Here is a 25,295-nt window from a genome sequence, read left to right on the forward strand (position 1 = left end):
TCATATTTTTTATGCTTCAAAGGCTTCTTTTTTTTAAATAGTTATTGTATAAAATTCCAGTTTGTGTGACTCCTGTGACAGCTATTGTAGGAGGCCTGTTTTTGAAGGTAACGCATTGAGAAATTGCAAACAGAACTTTTACTTTTTCTAAAATGACAACCTTTTAGCAAAAGCAGATTAAAAAGGAGCAAATGTGATTAAATATCCAAGTTTGTTTTAGAATATAAACCCACAGACTACAGTTTTAACCCTTTGAATTTCAAAATACACTTAGGAGTTGTAACTTTTTCCAGAAAAGCCAGGACTAAACAGATTATAAAGATTTCAATCATTTCAATAATGTTCTTCATGAACATAACTTCTCCAGTTACCCCACCCATGTAAACTACATGTACCCCATGGCAAGAGGCTATTTATAAGTAGAGGTATCATTTATTAACAATCCTATCCCAACCATTACTGTCCATATACTGCACAGAGAACTACATCCGCAAACATGTCATAGAGTCTCACACTGCTGTCACACATGTATGATAAGAGATGTCTCGTAACACAAGTTACATTTTGTTTACTAAAAAAAAGTCAAGTGGTTACTGCCAGCATGACAAAATATGGAAAATAGAGTATAGTATCAAGATTGTGTTGCACCTAGCATGCATCAGATCTGACAATACATAATTGTACAGATTGATATGAAAACCTGTCTGAATGAAGTAATCAAATGTCAAAATTCCAAAACAATACCCTATGATGGAAGTCACACCACAGAAATGATAATCTGTAGGATGTTAGCTATTTTCTATCCAATCACAAATTTATTGATTACTTTCCTCCAAATAAGTAGCGGTATTGGAGATGAAAGCCAAAGAATTTGTTAGGAAATGGAAAGCTGAAAAAGGTCAGATTTTAGTATGGCAAAAACAAATGCCATGTGAGTAACAATGGAATGGATTTGTTGATATGTTAAAATGGACATGTAAAAGATTGTGTTTTGAAACTATCATACTCAGATAGTAGTGAGTCAAAAGTGTAAAGATCCAATGAGTATTTTCCACCATTTGCTTTTGATCATGCATAAATAGTACAACCTTAAATTCAAAAGTAATATATTTCTTAGTTTTGTGTATGTTTCCCTCTTGAATAACCATCTATTAAAATCCTTGAATCTTCAGGCCAGGAAGAGTGTTCAGCTTAAAAAAAAAAAGAAAAAGAAAAAAAAGTATATTTAATACTAAATAATCAGGTAATTATTTGGTCTTCATTTTCTAAGTCTGACCAGTCGAAAGAGTGATACAAAAATGGTATACAACACTTCATCTTCTCTCAAGAGTAAAAATGAGATGTCCTACTTAGTAAGAACATTGATGTGTCCACAACTACTTGCTTTGTTGCACTACTGTTGCATGATGTAGGCATGCACACTAGCTGGAAGTCACTTTCATTTCTCACAATATCTAGCCTATTATGTTGTTTCAAAAGGAAACCTACAAAATAAATGCTTTCAACACATTTAAACAACTACTTGTATGTACACCTTGTTTGATGAACCAACAAGTCTCATTCAGTCCAAACAGTTATTTAATAGACTTAGAATGGATCGAAACATTCCATTTACATGCTGTTAACATAAAATGAAGCCTCCAAAATGTCTGGAAAATTCATTTGGTATGCCTTATGTTTTCATGAAAATCATGTATGTTATGTAGAAAGTGATAGGTAAATTGTGTCTTTTTTGGTTGACATACACTGTTTAAACATATTTGTGGGGCAACATCCTCATCTACCAATATTTCATTGCTGAATGAAAAGGTGAGTGATGTATGACACGTCTGTGCTGTTAAGGAAAAATAGGTAAATTGATAGTAAATCTATGTTGGTGAGTAAACAAAGCAGCCAGAAAACTGAATGTAATAAAATATCTTTAGATATGTCATAAATGATTATTGGGTGGGTAAACAATAAATCTAATTTAATTTTGTCCAGAGAAAATCACAAAAATGCAGTGTTAACATCCTTCTGAATTCTCTGAAACCACTTTTTCTCTATAAAGTGTATTGGCTCAAAAAATTATTGCAGTATCAATGTTTTTATTATTTTTGTTGTCTGTCCATGGCTGTTGATGCTTTCATGGCATAATTTTGGGCAGACACTTAAAGAATTTATCAGAAATGTCGAATTAGATGTTTTTGCTGTTTCGGAGGCTTCACGTGTTAACGGAAAATTTGTATTGTCTCCTATTTTCAGAGAGTTTGGCAGATCTTAACTATTTTTGGTTTATTAGGTTAGGGTCCCATATCCTACATTTTGACATATAGATTGGGTCTCTTCTCTTTCTTTCATCTTATTCGACTAAACACTTTGTTTCGGAGGCTTCAAAACTGCTAACGGAAATTTCACTCGACAAAGTAAAATCATCACAAAATTTCAAATAGCCCTAGAATCAAGTAAACTTTGATGTAAGTCTAAAGTTTAGCTGTACCTTAATATTTTCAGCATAAAATAAAGTAACCAAAACACATCCACTGATCATTACTGTCCATCAAAGTTTGCTCACAATTGTTAACAGAAAATGAAACCTCCAAAACCTCAAATTTGAAGACATACATGTAGTATTCTAGAATACAGGGCCAGCTACCAACCAAACTAATTGGGTCATTTCAATTGACCATACAACTATGCTTTTAACATAAAAAATTAGATCTCTGCAGTTGCTGTAGAAAATTATTAACATTTCAAAAATGTCACATAAATTTCAATGCAACAAAATGGTCATTTTTAGGGTACTGTGACTGTCAAAACAAAATGCATCAATACCTGTACCTGACTATGCTACCCAAGATGGCTACTCATGAGGTGACTCACATGGGAAAAAATCTTTGAGATCTGTAACTATGTGTTCAGGGTGGGGTCAAAAGGCTAAAAATTGAAAGTTACACCCTTTACCGTAGAACTGACCATATACTTCAAGGCAAATGAACATTCAACACATTTGTGACAAACATGTCATTTTGATATTTTGCAAATTATGTGAAACTGTGATCACATATTGTCAAGATGTAGAGTTATTAGGAGAACCATGCATTATGGCTGAGGCATACCAGTCACCATAGCGACATTTCAAGTTTGTATTATATGGCTGTTACTCAAGGATTCAACTCAAATGTGTAGGATGTAATGCTTTAATACTTAATCATTATAAGAATAGGTTTGTACCACCAACATCAATATGTCATGCATACATTGTACATGTAGGCTGTAGATGAACTTGTGGAGTTCTAGTAATGTCTTGATTCTACAACAGAGTTTAGACACATACAATACTATTAATAAGAAAGTGCTAGCTATCAAAACTGACAACTGTGAATCAGGCTAAAAATTGCAGTAATTTGATTCTCACTAGATATTCAAAAGCCAACTTCGGACTGATCCAGATGCGAGCTGTTTAAAGAGTTGTACAGTGTAGGTAAATAAAGGCAAGAGACTAGTGAAAGTCTGAATGAAAACAAAGAAACTAAGAAGCAGTCATGTGTGTTATCATGACATTATATGACATTACATCTTATTTGGATCTCAAAACTTCTTTGACCATGATTATAAAGTAAGCAAATTAGAATTTATGGTCTTTATGAAGTGTATACTGAAAAAAAGATATAATGAATGTTTTGTTTTGCATCTCGTGTAAAATATTACCATAAATGCTGTGAAAAAAAGTTTGAGAACATGTTCTTTATGTATTATACATATTCGATACGTATCTATTTAATACAAAAGCTTGTATATCTGTTTTTATGCCTCTGCCACTAAGTGTCACTGAAGGCATTATGTTTTCGGGTTGTCCATCTATCCATCCATTCATCTGTCTGTCCGTCTGTCCATCCGTCCATCTGGTCCGTCTGTCCTTCCGTCTGTAATTGATTTTGTGGACAGTGTAACTTAGAACTGTACGAGGTATTCATATGAAACTCAGCATATGAGTGGATGAAGTTGTGCCTATCAACTTTTGGGCGCATGTGCTCAGCTCAAGATCAGAAGTCAAAGGTCAAAGTGAAATCATTAAGATTTCACTACTTTCCCCATATCTCTGCAATGCCTGAAGGCATTTTCACGAAACTTAGTGTATATGGATGTACAACTTACCAGTTAAAGATTGTCTGGGGGAAATTCTCAGCCATGGGGTCAAAGGTCAATGGAAATGCTTAAGTTTCACTTTTTTCTCCTTATCGTGGAAATAACTCATTTTACATGTTCATGGAACTTAGTTTATATGCATGTACTGCTTGACAATGATTCTTGTGAAAATGTTTTGGGTTATGGATCAATGGTCAAGGGTCAAAGGACAGGTGAAAATCTAAAAATCTGCTCTTTCATGCTGAAATTACAATATTTTCTCCATACGGTACCTTGAAAATTACTCAGTGCATGCACTTAAACTAAAGGAGAAGTCCAGACGATTTTGAATAAATTTCACCATAATCTTCATAAATCAAGGACCATAATGACTAAGTTTCATCGAAAAATACCCTCTCAACTCTTCACAATTGATTTTTTAGCGTCACTAATTTTGAATCATAACTGTTCAATTTCTGTACGCCAGCGAGAAAGATCACATGATGGCGTGACGTATTAGCATCACATTGCTCTTTGTTTGGAGCGTCAGCTGGCTCGGGGAGCCCTGCTTGAGCAACGGCGATACAGGCCGAGCAAGCGGTAGCGTTCCGCGTGGTTCCGGCCACGCAGCGGATGTACGCGGCATGATCTATTGCTTCACTTCGAAAACGCCCATGTGTGAAGCGTATGGGTGTTCTAGTAAACCGGGCGATGGCCAGAAGAAGAGTTTTTTTGCCATTCCGAACCCAGAAAATGAGCGGGAAAGGTGCGCAAGATGGCTCTCCAATATTTCAATTGACAAGATTGTCGTCAAAACTTACAAAACTACTCGATGCCGCCTCGTCATACTTCCCATCGGCGGCATAACTGCAACCAGCAGCCCCATACGCATAGCGTAATGGGGCTGCGCACTGTAGCATTCAGGATCATAATAAGGTAGTATCACGGATATATATCAACTTAAAATCGAAAAATTTCTTCAATTTGAAGACTTACCAGTAAAGTTAAAGTATTGACAACAGGCTTCGGGCAATGCTTGGTTCTGCCAATAGTCCCTTTCTGTTCGAATTAATGACTTAATGTGACTTGGTCGAGAGGAGCCTGGGAGAGCTACACTGAATTGACTGCCAGCGCATAACCGGTCGTCGATGGATTTGATTGTGTGCGTGTGATGTGTGCGCAAAGAGATGTCTCTTTGTGGGTGCGCCTGTGCTGGCCGTCAATAATTCAGTGTAGCTCTCCAAGGTTCCTCTCGACCGAGTCACATTAAGTCATTAATTTGAACAGAAAGGAACTATTGGCAGAACCAAACGGTGCCCGAAGCCTGTTGTCAATACTTTAACTTTACTGTTAGTCTAGAAATTGAAGAAATATTCCGATTTTAAGTTGATATTTATCCGCGATGCTACCTTATCATGATCCTGAATGCTACAGTACGCAGTCCCATTACGCTGCATTTTATGTGTATGGGGCTGCTGGTCGCAGTTACCGGCGGCGGTACTGTGATGAAGCTGGCGCTGGCGTTTCTTCCGCGGTTCAAATTATACTGTCGTAATTTACCACCGTCAGACATACTCAACAGTCTCGGACAACAAGAGAGGCAATAATTTTGAAATTGACAGACTGATTTCAGATTGTTCACACTCAGAAGTCGAAAAAAACGATCACGGATTGTGATAGCATTTGGCAGCAGCAGACGTAAATGTATGCCTGATCACTCTGATGACAACAATAGCCAATGAATTGCAAATTATGGGGTGGACACTAAAAAGTACGGCAGTATTACAATACATATGATATTTCAATAAAATGAAAATGTTATAACATTGCAACTATTTTACACTAATCTTTGACGGATTTTATATAGATATATACCGAAGATCATTTGAATAAAGGAATACAGCATTTGGCAACAGCACTCCTAAAACAGTGTACGGATTCCTGAGGTGGCGCCAACTAGGCAGACCTCGGCAGGCATGCAGATACCGCGCCGCAGTCAGCAGTGCTATGGGAGATCGATGCTTAGCTGGGCTGCACTTGCGGTGCTCTGCTGAGGAAAGTGAGTCTGTGACGTCACGCGCAATGCATATTGGGACAGATAGTACGAAGGGCTGCTCGCGACAGATTCGAACATGAAGAATTACCTTATTTGAAAAAAATCATAGTAAAAGTATCTGATGGTCATTTCTCGTTGGGAAAAGAGTAATAGGTTCATGAAATATTGTTCTTTTCACGGGAAACGGCTGATAATCGTCCGGACTTCCCCTTTAATTAAACTAGCTACAATTTTGTATATCATGTGCTACTGCACAGTAATTCTGTAATGAAAGATTTGGGCCATTGGGTCAAAGGTTAAAAAATGATGTTGAAATATCACAATCCGCCTCCCCCCCCCCCCCATTTTGATAATACAGCAAACCTCGCTTAAGTTGACGTTGCACAAGTCGACAACTCGCCTAGGAAAGTCGACACGGTAGAAAAAGTCCTGATTTTTCCCTTTGTTATTCCTTTAAAATTTCTTCATCTTTGTCGACTTTTATAAGTCGACAACACGCATAAGTTGACATGGTTTTCGGTGCCAACTGAGCTGAAATACGTATTAATTCCCTCGCCTAAGTCGACACAATTTTTCACTCAAATTCTTATCGCCATTCTCTGAAAAAGAATTGCTTTCCCACTCTGATTCGCAGCACTTCCACTTGGTAATTCACTAGTGTACGGCGCAATACCGTTCGCGCCATGGATCTGTTATATCTGTTGTCTTGTACATGTACGCCTGAATATAATGGGCATACACTCATTTACACTCAAGTACATTGTACTGTAGTACCGTACCCGAGGTAGTTCATTTTCTCCCCCTTTCTCCCTCTCTCTTTATGAGTGCTTGTGTCTCTGTGTATCGTTTGGTGCAGGAATGTCAGTGTGATGCAACTTATGGTGCAAACATGGAGCTAAAGCTGCATAGTCCAATGTGGGTGCAGCGGGAAATTGTTCTTGAACAGTTTTTTTCTCATTTTTTGTCATGTTTAAAATTACATGCATTGTACCAAGGGATGTACACTTGCCTGCTAGGCTAAGTCAAAAACATATTTTGTGTGATGACAGTAATGTATACAATTTTGTCAAATATGCTTATATCAAACCTCCTCTCTGCACGCTCATCTTGTTCACGCAGCTCGCAGGGATATGTTTGTTATGGGTGGTTTTGTTTATCCGAAACGCAGTGAGATTCCGTCATTATTTTGAAGATTTGGTATTCTCAAAACACACAAATTTGTACACCTACATGTAGGTTCTAGTAGATCTATATTCGTTATCGCAACATGAAATTGGCCTTTTCTTTAATCCGAATATTCTAATGTTTATTATTCCAAAGCGGGATTAGAAACCTGAGCCCGTTTCTAGAAACTGCTTTTAAATGCAACTTATGTGCACTGGACTATGACTGTCACTGCATGGTAATTTGTTAATTTCCTATAGCAACCAGGGATGACAGTTCATATCGCTTTGTATTCAGTGGAAAAGGTGCTCTAAAAATGTCTATTATTATTATTGTTATTATTATTACCATTATTATTAACTCAAAAAATCAATGCAGGTGTATCAAATCACATGCGATTTTGCATTTAAATTTTGCATCGCTGAAAATACTTGCGTTTGATAATCATACCGATTTAAGTAGAATATTGTTCAAAACTGACACTCTATTCCGTGTAAACGCAAAATCTAAAAATCAAATGCAGGTCCATCAAATCAAGTTGTGCCTGCCAACTTTTTGGTGCACATTCTCAAGGTCAAAGATCAAAAGGTCAAGGTCAAATGCTCAAAATTTTGCTATTTCCCCCATATCTATGCAATGGCAATGCCTGAAGATATTTTCATTAAACTTTGTGTATACGTGAACTACCAACCAAAGATTCTCCAGAGAGAGTTTTGCGTCGTGAGGTCAAAGGTCAAGTGAAAATGTTAAAATATCATTTTTTCTCCATACATCTCACAAATGGTATCTTCATGGAACTTAGTACTATGCATCCTATATGCATGTACTGACTGACAGTGATTATCTAGGTAATTTAGGGGTCATGGGTTAAAGGTCATGGGTCTAAGGTCAAAGTCAACTCCTCAAAATTTCACTATTTCCCTCTTATCTATGCAATGGCTGTAGGGTTTTCCTTTAAACTTACATGCATATTAGCCAATACAGAGTCCTTTGAAAGTTTTATTTTTTTCTTTTGCCAAAAGGTCAAAGGTCAATTTTTAGTGCTGAATTTCACTTCTTCCTTAAACTTGTAAAAGGGTCAAAAGTCAAGTAAAAATCCTCAAATCCCCAAATGCCTGATAGCCATTCATCCATTTAAACCTTGTTCAAGGGAAGTGAACATTCAACGCATTTGTGACAAACAGGCTGTCATTTTAATATTTTGTCAATTATGTGAAACTTTCATCACACATGGTCAAGACCTCGTACTATATATAGACCTATTAGGAGAACCATGCGTTATGGCAGAGGCATACCAGTTGCCATAGCAACATTTCTAGTTTTTAATGTTTTTTGTTTTGTGTGTGTTTACATTCCGTGCAAAATGTTTCTTTCCAGAATGAATGAAATTGATGATGTTCTGTGTGGAACACTGTATATCATTTGTACACAAAGGATCTTGTGTATGTTCATAGGGCAGCGGCTTCTTTGGTGTGACCATTAAGCCCTTGTCACACTTTGCTGGATAGGCCCATCATACACGAAACGGGCAATATTTTGCTCATCTGTCGTTCGAATCTTCAATCCGGTGAACAAAGTGTAAAGTTTCTGTATTAGAAGAGCGTACATATATGCACCATCTAGGGGCCAAACAAAACGCACCTGGGGCAATTGTATACAGGACAGTGGCACATGCCAAAACGCATGAGAAACGAATATGAACCACATGCCCACAGGACAAAACACGAGAGGAACAAACCGGCGATGTATGAGACGTTCATCGAATGTCTGAGAACCGTGCACATGTGCTGCATATAGTTTGTAGCTGTTAGAGAACTATCCGTTTCATTTTTTGCAGCAATGGACTGTACAGGAGGCCTAGCGAATGGAAACGTGTAGAAACGACAAAGTACAGTGCAGATACAGGAGAAAACGTACAACCATTGGGCAAGGGTCAGATTGCACTATCTGTTTTTGGCAAGAAAAAATTTTGTGCATGCACAAAGTTTTCTGGCTGCTCTGACGGAAATCACAGGAAGATAAACGTCTATCCAGTGGATAAAAAGGACATGAAATGCATATCAACGAATGCCAAAAATTGATAATCGTTTCTTATGTGTTTGCCTTATGCAGCAAAGTGTGATAGGGGCATTATACCCAATTACAAATTTACCACTTGTGCCTTTATTTTGTTGTTTTGCTGAATGTTTCTGTGACAGATGCCTGGTGTTAACCTTCCCCTAAACCAGATCACCTATTTCTTTGCTGTATTGTTCATAAGTGGCATCTTCCATGAACTTGGCCATGCTATTGCTGCAGTCAGGTAAGTTGAATATTTCTGAAATGTAATAGGTCCTTCTGTGTCACTGACTATATTTTCTTACATATCAAATATTAATCTATGCAAGATGTTATGTTTTTACACAGGGCTGCACACTAACCCATTTTTTCTGCCGGTCCAACCTGTCTCTGTCGGACCGGTATATGCCCCGTTTTACCATTTTTTGCCGGTCCGAACAGAAAATTTACCGGTCAACAACAACAACCTAAAAAAACATTAAATGACTTGCAAACTTATTTTCTTGTTTTTTATGGACATACCCCCCCCCCACCCATGTACATTTTACAGATTAATATTTTTTTTTTAAAACTTGCATTATTTATTGCACAAAAAAAAAGATATGAAAAAATAGAATGTTTGTTTGTGAATGACAGTGTAAAATGATAATGATCAAAATCAGATTGTATCAAATGCGTTTGTGACTTTTTCTAAACATCGGCACACAAACTTGCTGCGTAACCTGCTCTTGGTGGTCAGTTGGATTGCGACGATTTAATGAATTATTTTAGCTGTGATATTTTCTGATGCACGCGCTACAAGGGGTTCTTTATTTTTCTCCCGATAATCTATTCGCATTTGTGCATGCGTTCTTGAAAGGTACACGACATGCAGGGCCGAATTCGCGATCCTTTTTGCGCCCATTTCCACCTCAAATATTAGCGGGATTGTGACGATTTCATAAATTACTTCGGCTGTAATATTTTCTGATGCAAGCGCCAAAAGATGTGTAAAATGTGTCCTTTATTTTTTCCCGACAAACTCTTCGAATTTCGTAAGTGCGTTCTTAAAAAGATGCACCACCATGGCCGAATTCATGATACTTTTTTCGCCTATTTCTACCTTAAATATCAGCGGGATTGTGACGATTTCATAAATTACTTTGGCTGTAATCTTTTATGATGCACGCGCCAAAAGGGGTTGAAATGTGTCCTTTATATTTTCCCAATAAACTCTTCGAATTTCATAAGTGCGTTCTTACAGATGTTCCACACAGCCGAATTCATGATACTTTTTGCGCCTATTTCTACCTCAAATATCAGCGGAATTGTGGCGATTTCAGGTATTACTTCGGATGTAACTTTTTGTGATGCACGCACCGGCAAGAATGGTTGAAAATGCGTTCTTTATTTTTCTCTCCATAATCTCTTCGCATTCCGTACATGTGTTCTACGACACTGCCGAATTCACAAATCATTTTTGCGCCTATTTCTACCTCAAATATCAGCGGGATTGCGATGATTTCATGAATAACTTCGACAGTAATCTTTTATGATAAACGCGCCGAAATGGGTTGAAAATGTGTCCTTTACTTTTCCCGGATAAACTCTTCGCATTTCGTAATGCGTTCTAAACAGATATACGACACGGCCAAAAATCATGATTCTTTTTGCGCCTATTGTTTCCTCAAACTTCAACGGGATTGCGATGATTTCATGAATTATTATTTGGCCGTAATCTTTATGATGCACGGGCCAAAAGAGGTTGAAAATGTGTCCTGTATTTTTCTCCCAATAATCTCTTCGCATTTCGTACATGCGTATACGACACGGTCGAATTCACGATCCTTTTATCGCCTATTTCTACATTAAATATCAGACGAATTGTGGCAATTTCATCAATTACTTCAGATGTAATCTTTTGTGATGCACGCACCAGCTAGAATGGTTGAAAATGCGTTCTTTATTTTTCTCCCCATAATCTCTTCGCATTCCGTATATGCGTTCTTGAAAGGTATACGACATGGCCGAATTCACGATCCTTTTTGCGCCTATTTCTACCTCAAATATCAGCGGGATTGCGATGAGTTCATGTATGACTTCGGATGCAATCTTTTATGATACACGCGCCAAAAGGGGTTGAAAATGTGTCCTTTATTTTTCCCCGATAAACTCGTCGCATTTTGTAAATGCGTTCTTAAAATATACACGACACGGCCAAAAATCATGATTCTTTTTGCGCCTATCGTTTCCTCAAACTTCAACGGGATTGCGATGATTTTATGAATTATCACTCGGCTCTATAATCTTTATGATGCACGGGCCAAAAGGGGTTTGAAAATGTGTGCTGCATTTTTCACCCAATAATCACTTCGCATTGCGTACATGCCTGTACGTCACGGCCGAATTCACGGTCCTTTTAGCGCCTATTTCTACATCAAATATCAGCGGGATTGCGATATGTCATTAATTGTCCCCGACCGAACGAGTTCGAGCAGGGGACTATGAAACGGGCTCCGTACGTGTGTGTGTGTCTGTGCGTCCGTGCGTCCGTCCGTGCGTCCGTGCGTCCGTCCGTGTGTGCGTCCGTGTGTGATCAAAATGTTCAATTTGCTACTTCTCTGTCATTTATGAGCCAATTTTGATTCTGTTTGCTTTATATGATAGCACTACATGGGAGCTTTAAAACTTCTACACAGAATTTCAGTTGTGACCTTTGACCTTGACCTTTGACCTATATTGTACATTTGCTACAAAATGCTACTCCTTCGCCATTTCTAACCCGATTTCGATTCCGTTTGCTTTAAGTGATGGCACTAGGTGAGGGCTTCAAAACTTCTACACAGAATTTTGACCTTTGACTTCTTTGACCTTTGACCTTGATTTTTGACCTATGTTGTACATTTTGCTACAAAATGCTACTCCTTCGCCATTTCTAACCCGATTTCGATTCCGTTTGCTTTATATGATGGCACTAGTTGAGGGCTTCAAAACTTCTACACAGAATTTTGACCTTTGACTTCTTTGACCTTTGACCTTGATTTTTGACCTATATTCTGCATTTTGCTACAAAATGCTACTCCTTCGCCATTTCTAACCCGATTTCGATTCCGTTTGCTTTATGTGATGGCACTAGGTGAGGGCTTCAAAACTTCTACACAGAATTTTGACCTTTGTCTTCTTTGACCTTTGACCTTGATTTTTGACCTATATTGTACATTGGCTACAAAATGCTACTCCTTCGCCATTTCTAACCCAATTTCGATTCCATTTGCTTTATGTGATGGCACTAGGTGAGGGCTTCAAAACTTCTACACAGAATTTTGACCTTTGACTTCTTTGACCTTTGACCTTGATTTTTTACCTATATTGCACATTTTGTTACAAAATGCTACTTCCGGCGGGGACATATATTACGCACCGCGTAATTTCTACTTTTCCTTGTTATTTCGGCTGTGTAATCTTCTGTGATACATTCACCAGAAGGGTTGAAAATGCGTTCTTTATTTTTCTCCCGATAATTTCTTCGTATTTGGCGTTTTCAAAATTATACATTGCATGCAGGGCCGAATTCGACATTCTTTTTGCGCCTATTATTGTTTACTCAAATTCCAACGGGATTGCGAAATTTTCATGAATTACTATTCGGCTGTAATTTATATGATGCAAGCGCCAAAAGGGGTGAAAATGTGTCCTTTATTTTTCTCCCGCTAATCTTTTCCTATTTTGTACATGCATTACGACACGGCCTAATTCATGATCCTTTTTGCGCCTATTTCTACCTCAAATATCAGCGGGATTGTGGCGATTTCATGAATTACTTCGGATGTAATCTTTTGTAATACACGCACCAGAAGGGTAAAAATGTCTTTTTTATTTTTCTCCCGATAATCTCGTTGCATTTGTGTATGCGTTTTTGATAACCAAGACAGCATGCAGGACTGAATTCAAGATCCTTTTTTGCGCCTATTATTTCCTCAAATTTCAACGGGATATGCGTTGATTTCATGAATTATTATTCGGCTGTAATCGTTTATGATGCACTCACCAAAATGTGTCCTTTATTTTTTTTTTCTTTTTTTCCTCTATAATCTCTTCGCATTTCGTACATAATCTTTTGGAAGATACGACGCGGATCCTAAGGTCGAATTCATGATCCTTTTTGGGACGATTTCTACCTGAAATATGTAAGCGGGACTGCCATGATTTCATGATATTTTTTTCTCCCTAGCATTATCTCTTCACATTTTTTGCATGCGTTCTTAAAAAGTACACGGAAGGGCCGATTCTGTGATCCTTTTTGCGCCTATCTTCGTTATGAGAACATTCTGAGCGAATGAAAATATTAATTTGTGAAATGACTGTGCAAAATGAAAATAAACGAAATCAGATCCATTCACTGTATCGCTGAATATCGAATGTGTTTTTACTTTTTCTAAAAATTGACACAAGTAAATTAGTTCTAACATAACTGCCACGCTGCTGCGAAGCCGGGATCAGATCGAGCTTGCGTTAAAAAATCATGAGTAAAATGATCTAGAAATGCGTGCGCTTCTTTCAATGCTTCTTGTCTGGCATGACCGCAGATCGCTAGCAAACGAGAAGCAGTTACACTGTACATGCTTTAATTTGCATCGTGTGCTTTGCATGTATTGCATTGCATGGCAGTGCGTGAGCAGCGCCAAATGCGCAAGCGAGCGCGAATGTAACTGGTCCACTGCTAGTGCTAAAAACTATGTTTACTGTACAAATTGCACCGGTAGACATAAACGAAACTTGCGTAAAACTTGTTGAACAGTGCGATATCTTGCATTCTGTTTCTCCCTGATCGGGGCTGCTCTTTTCCTTTCTACTGACCCCACCAATGCTTTTTTTTTTTACTGGTCATGTCGGACCGGTAACTTGTGGATTTCCTGAAAAGTTACCGGTCCGACAGTGACTTTTACCGGTCTTTGACCGTCGGACCGGCGCCAGTGTGCAGCCCTGTTTTACATGTCAAATATCAACCTATGCAAGATGTTGCTATTCATGAAATTCTATTGAACTATGGATGTAAGATGCCTTCTATTCTGCATTGTTGTTATGGTAATTGCATAGATGTGAATCTGCTAAATATTGCATGGGTCCTATTGTATCCCTGATTCATGTGCGGAGGACACTTTGAATTCAGCAGTGTTAAACTGCCGCTTCGGCTCCTGCTGCATCACATTTGTATGTGCAATACTGGCCATGTTTCTAGAGCAGTTTTCTTAAAACTCATTTGAGATGTGCATTCATAAAAACATCTAGCATCCTAAACTTTTGCGGCAGCACCGTGAGTTTACTTGCCTGTTTGAACAACCTCTTTATTTTGAGGGTGTCTCCCTTCCTGAGATGACTGCACCATACAATACAGCCGTATAACACAGCACTTTCAATGACACTTTCAATGCAAAACAGTGTCATCAATATGAAAAGACTTCAGTTTCCTCACTGAAAGTAGTACATTCTTTGGCTGCCCTTACTTCAGCTGAATCACATCGTTCCCCCAGCTCAGTTTGTCATCCATCATGGTGCCCAGATACTTTGTGCCTGTTTACCCTTGGAATGTCAACTCCATGAACTGTAATTGAGGTTACCACCTGGTGACTGGACTTCCTAAAGTCTATAATTTCCTTTGTCAGCCTTTCATTAAGTTCTAGGTTATTTTCATCAAACCAATCTACAAATGAGTCTAAAGAGTTCCTATAATTCTTGTCATTACCTTCTTCAATTAGTCCAACTAAGGCAGTATCATCAGCATATTTCAGAATTGAGACATTTTCAAGGGCAGACCGACATGAGTTTGTGTACAATATAAACAGCACTGGTGAAAGTACACAGCCTCAGGGTACCCCATTTTAGTGAACACCGCATCTGATGAAGTGCCTGACACTGAGACTGTTTGAGTTCTGTTCTGTAAAAAATCCTGTATCCATAACAACAGTGTTGGATTTATGCACATAATTTTCAGATATTTGATTTAATAGTGTGTACTGGTACGGTTCCATTGTGTTAAACACAAGGGAGAGAGAAATCAGCAAACATAACTCTCATAGAGTTGCCAATACAATCAACATGCTGCGTTGAGGACAAGTCCCGAGTATACTCAGGGAAGGGTCTATGGGAGATGAGTGTTATAGCAAAATCAGTCAGTCCTCAACGGGTTAAAAATCATACCCGGTTGACCTATTGGCCTGGAGAAGTGTATCAAGTTGATGAAGTAATTCATCATCAAACTTATCATTCTTAAATCAATAAAAGAAATCGTTCAGGTCATCTGCCAACTGACTTGGGTTATCTGACATGTAGGAAAAACAGCTCCTGTTTTTAGCTCACCTGAGCCGAAGGCTCAAGTGAGCTATTGCAATTGCTCTTTGTCCGTCGTCCGTCGTGCATTGTGCATCATGTGTCGTGTGTAGAGGGACCAGAGTGGCCCACCCCCAAATTAAAAAATCTTTAAAAATCTTCTTCTCTACAACAAGAAGTGATAGAGCTAAGTGAATACTATTGTAAAAGTGGGAATTTTTGCAGTATTAAAATTAAAAACAGGCGAAATTCATCTTATCCAACTCAACGCTACTTGGCGAAAATATCCACTTAAATGAGTTAGTACATTGATACATGTGGTTTCAAGTTTTGTTTGTGGCGGATCCAGGGGTGCCCCCTTCATGTCCAGGAGGGAGGGAGGGTGGGATCCAAATGGGGGCCTAAATTGAACATTTTCATCTTCTTTCTGAAAACCCTTGATGGATTTTCACCAAAATTGTCAGGTAGCATCCCTAGGTGTACTAGCCTTGTGCCAGTCTCGCTGTATGGTGGTGAACAAATGGAGGGTGAATGAAGCGAGCCCTGCTGAGCAAGACCAGCTGAATAAGACAGTGCAGGACCCTTTTTGAGATCGGATTTGCATCCTTATGTTAGCTCTTTAAATTACCGTTTTATGCTACCCAAACTGGGTAGTAAAAATTGACCAATCTGCGTGTCGATTGGCATACTGTGAATGCATACTACTGACCTCCACTTATGCATGCGAACAGGCCGAACAATGCCAAGACAGAGGATGTGGACAGTGCATCATTACATTGGTTGAATGGAACCTGTTAACATGATAATTCAGTGGGGTTCCTTTGGTCATGAATAATAATGTGTGAAGCAGATCTCGAAAAAGGCTCTAATTGCACTGTCGCGCTCGGCTGGGCTTGCTTTGCCTGCCTGCTATAGGCATCACACAGCGAGAGGGTCTTGTTAAAAGGCTATAGCAGAGACTCCAACCCCAAGCACCTTCTGATTGCGAGATTCTCCTGCCTGAAACCCCTAGCAAACGGGAGACTCCAATTTGATGTGCGCGAAAATGCACATCACGGGCACAAAGCGCGAAGTTCCTTGCGGCCGGGGTCCAGGGCCCGCTTAAGGGCCCTGGAAGCTCTATAGGGTTCTAGATGCTCTCTCGTGCTATCTAAGGCTTATTTTTCAACATACAATGATATTAAGTAAGAAATCATTTCAAGCGGGAGACACAGAGCCAGGGTGGGAGAAATTAAATCTCAAACGGGAGAACGGGAGATTTTGGAAAAATGGGCTTTCGGTGGGAGTCTCTGCCATAGGGGAATAGGATCTCAAATTTGTTCAGGGCGGATCCAAGTGTACCCCCCTCGGAGACGGGGGGGGGGGGGGGGGGGGAGGACCAAATTCGGGCCTTTAATTGTAAATTTTCATCTTGTATTTGAGCATGATCGAATTTTCACCAAACTTGGCAGGTATTATTGCTTTGGTGATAGAATATTTGTACAAAATGGGCACTATTCCCCATCCGAGGGGGGGGGGGGGGGGGGGACTGGAGCACAATGCCTGATTGTGGGGGGGGGGGGGGGCGGGGTATACAGACAAAACTTCCAAGTTAAGGAATCTTTACAAATCTTCTCTCAAATTGTAAGTGATAAGCTACGGCAGTGCTATGTGCAATTTAGAATTAGTGACTGTGCGTAGGGTGAACTTGCAATACTTAGGTGAGCGCAAGACCTGGCCCGGGTCTCTAGTTTGATGTAAAACAGGTCATCTTCTGCATGCAACTCCAAGCATCCCTGGTGATATTTGTTATACCCCCACCCACACATAGTGCGTATAGGGGTATATTGGAATCACTCTGAAGTTGGATGGCTGGCCTGTTGGGTGGTAAGGCGGTCGGTCTGTTGCAAAATCTTGTGGATTGAACTACTCTCTCATTTTTTTAGCAATTGACCCCAAATTTGGCGTGTGTGACCGCTTTCAAAGGTAGACTTGCAAGACACCTTTTTCGTTAGTGTAGCGTAATGCATTACCATGGCAACAACAAATTTTTAAAAAATCTTACAAAATGTCGGGATCATATTTCTATCTCAGTTTCATAGCAATTCATTTGAAATTTGGGATGTGCGATGAATGTAATGTGTAGCTGTGCAAGATATGCCTTTTTTTGGTTTGTGAATAAATCTGTTGCCAAGGCAACAACAGTTTTTATACCAAGCGTACAAAAATATGTGGATAGACCTAACTCCCTGAGTTTTTGAGTATTTGACTTAAATTTTGACACATGTGACCACTGCAGTATGTAGATGTGCAGAACAAATCTTCTGTTAATGTTGAACAATGCATTGCCATGGTAACAGCATTTTTTCTCACTAAAAAGCATACAATATTGTGGATTCTGCTACATTGTAACTCTCAGCCATTGAGCATTGGGCTTGAAATTTGTCACATGCCACCGCTATAGTACATTGATGTGCAAACTCAATCTTTTGTCATTGTTAATGCATTGCCATGGTAACAGCATTTTTTCACTAAAAAGCATACAAAAATATTGTGGATTCAGTTACATTGTAATTCCCTCAGTCTTTGAGCATTGGGCTTGAAATTTGTCACATGCCACCACTATGGTCCATTGATGTGCAAACTCAATCTTTTGTCATTGTTAAACAGTGCATTGCCATGGTAACAACATTCTTTTAACTAAAAAGCACATAAAGATATTGTTGATTCAGCTAGTAGACTTCCTCAGTCTTTGAGCATTTGGCTTGAAATTTGGCACATGTGACCGCAATGGTACGTAGATCTGTGCAAATGCATTACTATGGTAACAGGATATTTTGAATGAAAATCATGCAAAAATACTGTGGATTCAGTTAACATTTGGCTTGAAATTTGGCACACGTGACCACTATAGTACATAGATGTGCAAACTTAATCTTTTGTCATTGTTGAACATTGCGTTACTAGGGTAACAGCATTTTTTCACTAAAAATCATACAATGATATTGTGAATTCAGCTAACTCTCTCAGTTTTTGAGCATTTGACTTGAAATTTGGCACATATGACAGCTATGATAATATAGTTGTGCAAACTTCATTTGTGACCGTGCATCACAAAACAAACAAAAAGTCACACCCACAGACTGATTTTGTGTGAGGACTGAAAATAGGTTAAATGGTTTAAGAGCAAGTCCTTTTCTACATTATGATAAAATTTGGGATCACAAAATGGGCAGGAAAGTTTTTTTTTTAGCAGTTTATCTCGAACAGCTTTTTGGTAGAATAGTGTGATTAGGTGTGTCTTTAGAGTCCCCTTTCATTTCTTAAAAACCTTGTACACTTCACTTTCAACTCTAATAACATTTGAAATTATGATGCTACTGCTTTAAAGGTGTATTAGCCCACATTTGTAAACCTGCAGCAATTGGTCTCATAGTTAGCATGGAGTTTGGGTATGATTGCAGTAACACCTGTGCAAAATTTCGTTCCAATTAGTCCATTACTTTCATAAAAATAAATGAAAATGCACCGTATGCATGCGTATAACGCTCGCTAGCTCCGGTCCACGTACGTACTACATGCATGCGATACATGTGTAAGTTACATGTACGTAGCTAGCCCGCGCTCGTAATTCGATTTTGGGTCGGGTTGACTTGGTTTGAAAATTGATTTTAAAACGATGATTTTCTCTCTTTTATCGAATGGTATAGACAAAGAGCAACAGGTGAGGTATGTTACTGTTATAACTTGTACTTGAAGTCATATTGGACCTGTTTTATGCAGTTTTGATTTTCGTGGGTTTGCAAATGTGGGCTAATACCTTTAAAATTTGGCATTAATCATGGACAGAATGTGTTAATAGGACATGCTCAATTTCAGTTTAATCTGATAATCCCTCCGTTGTTGTTACTCCAGAGGTTTACATCATGTTTTTTGTCCCATTCATCGCCAGCACGGCTTGGTAAAGATTAAGCACTTGAAGAGATACTGTACTTCAGAGCCTCTTTTCTCAGTTCACACTTTTCCTGAGTGTGTGCTTTCTTTCCAATATTTAAATAGGTTAGGAGAGTCCATTTTATTTGAGTTATGCATCATTTTAAAGCTTAAAGTCTGCTCTTTCAGAACATGCTCTGAACTAAAAGTCCACGTCTGGTGACTTTCTGTTGGTTTTGTGATGCCAATGTCAAACATTGTGTTGCCATGGTAACAACATTTTTTTAATGAAAATCATAGAAATTACTGATTGTTTTATCTTACTCAGGTTTTTAGCACTTGACTTGATATATGGCACATGTGACTATCAGTGAGCAAAACATACATTTATTCAGTATTGAACAATACATTGCCATGGTAACAATATATTTTTTTTCTCAATAAAAAACATACAAAGTAATTACTGGTTGAGCTAACTCCCTCAGTTTTAGGTGGTGGTATTAATCACAATGAGTGATACACGTAGTAGTAGTTTTAAAATAACTTTGCAGAGTAGCTCTCTTCTCTGTGTGTACAGTGTAGATTTAGCTCTGTTTATTTCCCTTTTCACTTCTTTTTGCAAAACTTTCAATATTTGTAAATCTTTTATCTTGAAATGATTCATGTTTGTTTCAACTCTTTTGTTAACCATGATTAGGCATCAGGGTACATTTTAACTTGGTTGGTTTCCACATAAAGCTGCTCACAAAACAGAATGTAATTTCATATCATCGGAACTTTCAAGAAATATATCCCAGACAGTGAGATCAAAGCAAGTATGTGATGGTCAGATCTAGATGCCTATTGTTCTTTACAATGCTGCCTCCAGTTATCCATCTTTTAGAGGGTCAGAGGTCATATTTAGGTCAGCCGACTTGTATACACTCTGCACTTTGACAATTTTTCTTTGGTTTGCAGGTCCATCAGGGTATACTCTCAACCCTTACAGTTTTACGAGGGCGGGGGGGGGGGGGGGGGGGGGGTGGGGTAAACTTCTGTTGTTGGAACAGATATTTCTACCTTCTCCCTTCCTCAGCATTTGGAGGGCATGCAAAGAAATTGGACTTGCCTCTGCTGAGATAAAACTTCCCAGTTACATAAACATTGTTTTGAATAGTTTGCAGTAATAGAATACCTTCAGTTTTCCATGGTTATAAAATCAAATCCAAGCAATGTCCTGTCTACTTTAGCACAAAAAATTCATTTTACAAGGTTACCGTAGTGGTGGTTGTGCATTCAACATACATACACACACACACACACACACACACACACACACAAAAGAAAGAAATAGATTGTGTGAAAGTAGACTGTGGAAGAAGATGCACTTGCCTACATACTCTTTCACAATATAAAGCTGTACGGTACCAATAACTGAGATTCAAATCCTGGCACTCTTGTTCACATGTACAAGAAAGAGATTATGATCCAAATCACACTGGTTCATTTAGAAAAATTGCAACCTAAATTTCGGAAAGTCAAACTTCACATGTGTGAGTCTTGGAGTTTGACCTCCATTATGTGTCTAGCCGTATGGGATACAAGAAAACTGAAATGATTTTGCACACTGTTCAAACAGTCTTTACCCTGCAATAATCGCGATTATTTTGGAAATGTGGTCATGATTGCGAATCATGATTTTGGATATCGCAAATAGTCACACAAAAAAAGTTTTATGTTGCAATCTGAATCACAATCGAAATGATAGCAACTATTGGTGGTTGTGTGAAAGGCCTAATGCATACCCTCATTTGGTTTTCTTGTGAAGTTTGTATTTATGCATGTTTTCATGTTTTGTATCAGTTTGCATTCATCACAGGCAAGGAACTCTCAGATAATGGTGAGATATTCTATACATGATGCAACATATACCTGTACCTGAATTTCTGTTTCAATGCATCCCGTCTGTCATAATGCAGGGAAAAGGTACGTGTCAATGGCTTTGGAGTCTTCATTATGCTGATTTATCCTGGTGCTTATGTTGACCTCCACACTGAAAACTTGCAGGCCTTGACACCCTTCAGCCAGTTGCGGATCTACTGTGCTGGAGTGTGGCACAATTTACTGCTTGTGCTCCTGGGGCTGGTCATACTAATGTTTCTACCCTACCTCCTGTACCCACTGTACCTCACAGGGCAGGGCGTCACCATTACATGGCTATCACCGGTTTGTTGTTTTTAGTAGCTCTTTCAATGTTTATGCCCCCTCAAGTACATAGTTCTGTGCTTTGAATTTTAGGACAGTATGGCAAAGAGGACTGGAGACAGAGCATAAAATTGATCTGCGCACATGTAAAACTGAACATCTCCCCATCCTGTTGATTTTCAGGAAGGTTCTTGATGAAAACAGTGTTTGGTCTGTGAACAGGACGGAGTGGCTAGCTACTGTGTGTTTAAAGATGGTATAAAGTTTTGGTACCTCAAAAGTTTCCCTGAGTTTCCTTGTCTTATTTTGTGTTTCAGGTTAAAGTACCTTTCATATAACTAACACTGTGAGACTAACTCGCCCCAAAGTGCTCTCATGTCTTAGTAATCATGCAATAATGGTTTCGTACAATACGTGTACATTGATTATCGCGGTACCGCGTCGAGTCAAACTAATGGCTCGTTAGAATTTTTCAGAGCCCACTCTGCTCTGGTATGAAACCAATATTGCATGATTATTAAGACATGAGAGCACTTTGGGGTGAGTAAGTCTCACAGTGTTAGTTATATGAAAGGTACTTTACCCTGAAACACAAACTAAGACAAGGAAACTCAGGGAAACTTTTGAAGTACCAAAACTTTATATTATCTTTAAGTACAGTGAGCATGCATGTGACAGCTTACACAGTACGGTTGACGCAAGTGTCCTCATCCACAGAAATTAAAACAACTAACAAATTGGGATAGAGCAAGACTGCCCTACTGTCCTGAATTGAAAGCTGCAGTGTGTGTGTGTGTGTATGTGTGTGTGTGTGTATGGGGGGGGGGGGAGGAGGTATAGAAATTATTCTTTGCTGAGGTCACGAGCTGGGGAGTAGATCGGTCAGTCTCTTTCAAAATTTTGTGGATCAAGCTACCCTCTCACTTTTTGAGCAAGTAACCTAAACTTGGGCACATGTGGCCACCATCATAGGTAGATTGGGAAGATACATTTTGTGGATTGAACTACTTTAAACCAGTTGGTTTTTAAAGCTATTCAGTCGAAATTAAGCACATGTGATTGATGTTTTGTACAATATCTTTTAAGAAATGTGTTGCCAACCCATGTCAACAGTATTTTCATGCAAATCACACGAAACTTTTGGATGTAACTACTCTCAGTTTTGAGCATTTGAGTTGAGTTGGAATTTGGGATATATGATGGCTGGTGACACGACATATGCTCCACCAACATATGCTCCACAGACAATTGCTCAAAAATTGCAACAAATGCTCCATGACAGTGGCTTTGTGGCATTTGCTCTTCCAGCAATTGCTCCGTTGACATTTGCTCTGCTGACATTTGCTCCACTGACACTTGCTTTGCCGTTGATGTTACCATGTTTGGTGTAAATGTGCTCTTAGTGTGCTTGTGTGGCTGAAGCAGCTTCACAAGCCGTCACGGCCATAGCTATACTAGTATCTGCCCTTAGATAGAATACACACCGTGTAAGGAGATTTGCCTGCAGCTGGTTCTAGTTCAAATAGAGTGCCAAGGCCTATGAGCCGTTTGAGAGGTGAGACTGATGAGGCACAAAAGCGCTAGTAGAAGTCTAAAAAGATAACATCTCTATACTTACTAGTAATTCTAAGCAAGATGGACTCAAGAAATAAAAATTTGCAAAAATTCTAACCAACTTGTACCTGATTCTGCGAAGAAGAGACTTCGCCTCCTACACAGATCACATGGAATTCATGCTTTAAACCACGGTGCTGCAAAGCAACAGTGCATCAGCACAGGGCTGATTCGTTGCTTGCGTGACGTCATAATTTCGGTCCCCAAAATTTTGCAGTCAGATTGGGTCTCAAAACACTATCTCTCCATCATTCTAGAGACGTTTTTACATTCTGAAACGTAGTTATTCATATTCCTAGAGACTTAAGCTTTCCAGAAATGTATAATTCACTTTACTTATGAATATCAAGCTATTTTTCGTGTGATGACTACTTTAAGGGTTTCTGGGAAGAACACTGAACTAGGGCTTTCTACAGCTCAGTCGGTAGAGCACTGGGCTAGCAATCCGGAGGTCTTGGGTGTGAATCCGATGGAATCCCATTTTCTGTGCTCATTTTTCCACTAATAAAGTGCTTGAAAATACAATTGAGAAGTTAATCTTCTGCAGAGTCAGTAAAGCACTTGCGAGGGGAGCAAATACTGTATCTTTGAAGACAATCTCGGCAGAGCAATAACATCGAAGCAAATATTACCCTTTCGGAGCAAATGTCGGCGGAGCAGTTGTCGATTGAGCAAATGTTGGCAGAGCAGATGTCGATGGAGCAGATATTGGTGAAGCAAATGACAGCAGAGCTATTGTCTGCAGAGCAAATGTCGACAGAGCAAATGTGAACGGAAGAAATGTTGCGGACCATTTGTCATGGAACCATGATGGCTATAATGTATAATTGTGCATTTGAGTCAAAAGCAAGCTTAATTTCCCCCCAAATATGCCAGCACACCAAGGATCACGCTGGATGTCTCCTAGCATTTATATAGTAATGCCGGAGAAAGCACAGATGACCCAAGAGCGACAATCTGGGATGATCTGTGATGTGAACTGTGAAAGTGTAAAAGGAGCTTTAGCAGTCAGAAACTAAATTTGTAATTGAAATTGTTCATAATTTCTCATCTTTGGGGTCCTTTTTTCAAATAGAAAAGGAATTATCCTCATCATGTTCAATCCACACATAGATATAGGGCTAAAGTCTTTGTACAAACACACACTCTTCTCTCGTTACCAATTCGTTATCATTTTGTTCCTTGCAGTATTCAGATTTGGGTGTCAGACCCAGCTGATACTATCACTAGTGATACATGCTTATCCCCTTGTTTTCATCAGAATTCCCCAGTACAAGGGCCTCGTGGTCTTGCCCCTGGCTACCAGGTTACGAGCATCAATGGCTGTCCTGTGTATAACACTGACATGTGGACCCAGTGTCTACGAGGGGCTGTATTCTATCCCATCTTAGGCCACTGTATGCCAGCTGGCAAGGCACAACTTCTAAACAGGGCTGTAAAACGTAAGTGTAGATCAGCTCTAATGAGTGCATCTTCTGACAGTAGTTGTAAGCATTTATTATAAGGAAAAATTTTCTTTGGATTGTTTATTTCATACCTGGCCCGGGCATGTATGGTACATGATGTATAGATGTGATGATCACATTTTGGGCAAAATACCTCCAGATCTTGTAGGTGATGTAAGTTAGTACATAGTAGGGAGGATAGTGATAATGAAGATTATTACCTATGTAAGGTAGTTTTACTGGGCAATTGTAGTTGGTATTTTGATTGGTCGGGAAACTACCAGTTTCCAGTGGGCAATATTAGTGGGTATTTTTCTTCTTCCAGGTTTTGCCAGTAATTTTACATGTAAGCATTGCGGTCAATCACCAAGAGAAAATAATGTGCACAAACTGCCAACATCCAGGCACTTGAGCAGGAGCTCCTGGTGATGAAAATTTGCTGTTGATGA

At 39.1% G+C, this 25,295-nt stretch overlaps 1 protein-coding gene across 1 annotated transcript in view; it reads left to right on the top strand.

Annotated features, from left to right (window-relative positions):
* The window catches only part of LOC139737091 (membrane-bound transcription factor site-2 protease-like), a 92,836-nt gene that overhangs the window by 22,396 nt on the left and 45,145 nt on the right, over positions 1-25,295 (top strand). Inside the window, exons 3-5 of the mRNA XM_071647768.1 lie at positions 9,526-9,629; positions 21,562-21,808; positions 24,663-24,843. Of these exons, the coding sequence (XP_071503869.1) occupies positions 9,526-9,629; positions 21,562-21,808; positions 24,663-24,843 (532 nt within the window). The remainder of the gene's footprint in view (positions 1-9,525; positions 9,630-21,561; positions 21,809-24,662; positions 24,844-25,295) is intronic.

The sequence above is a fragment of the Diadema antillarum genome, unplaced genomic scaffold (genome assembly GCF_040938485.1).
Source record: "Diadema antillarum isolate AM-2024a unplaced genomic scaffold, OU_Dant_1.0 seq00000682_RagTag, whole genome shotgun sequence".
Taxonomy (NCBI): domain Eukaryota; kingdom Metazoa; phylum Echinodermata; class Echinoidea; order Diadematoida; family Diadematidae; genus Diadema; species Diadema antillarum.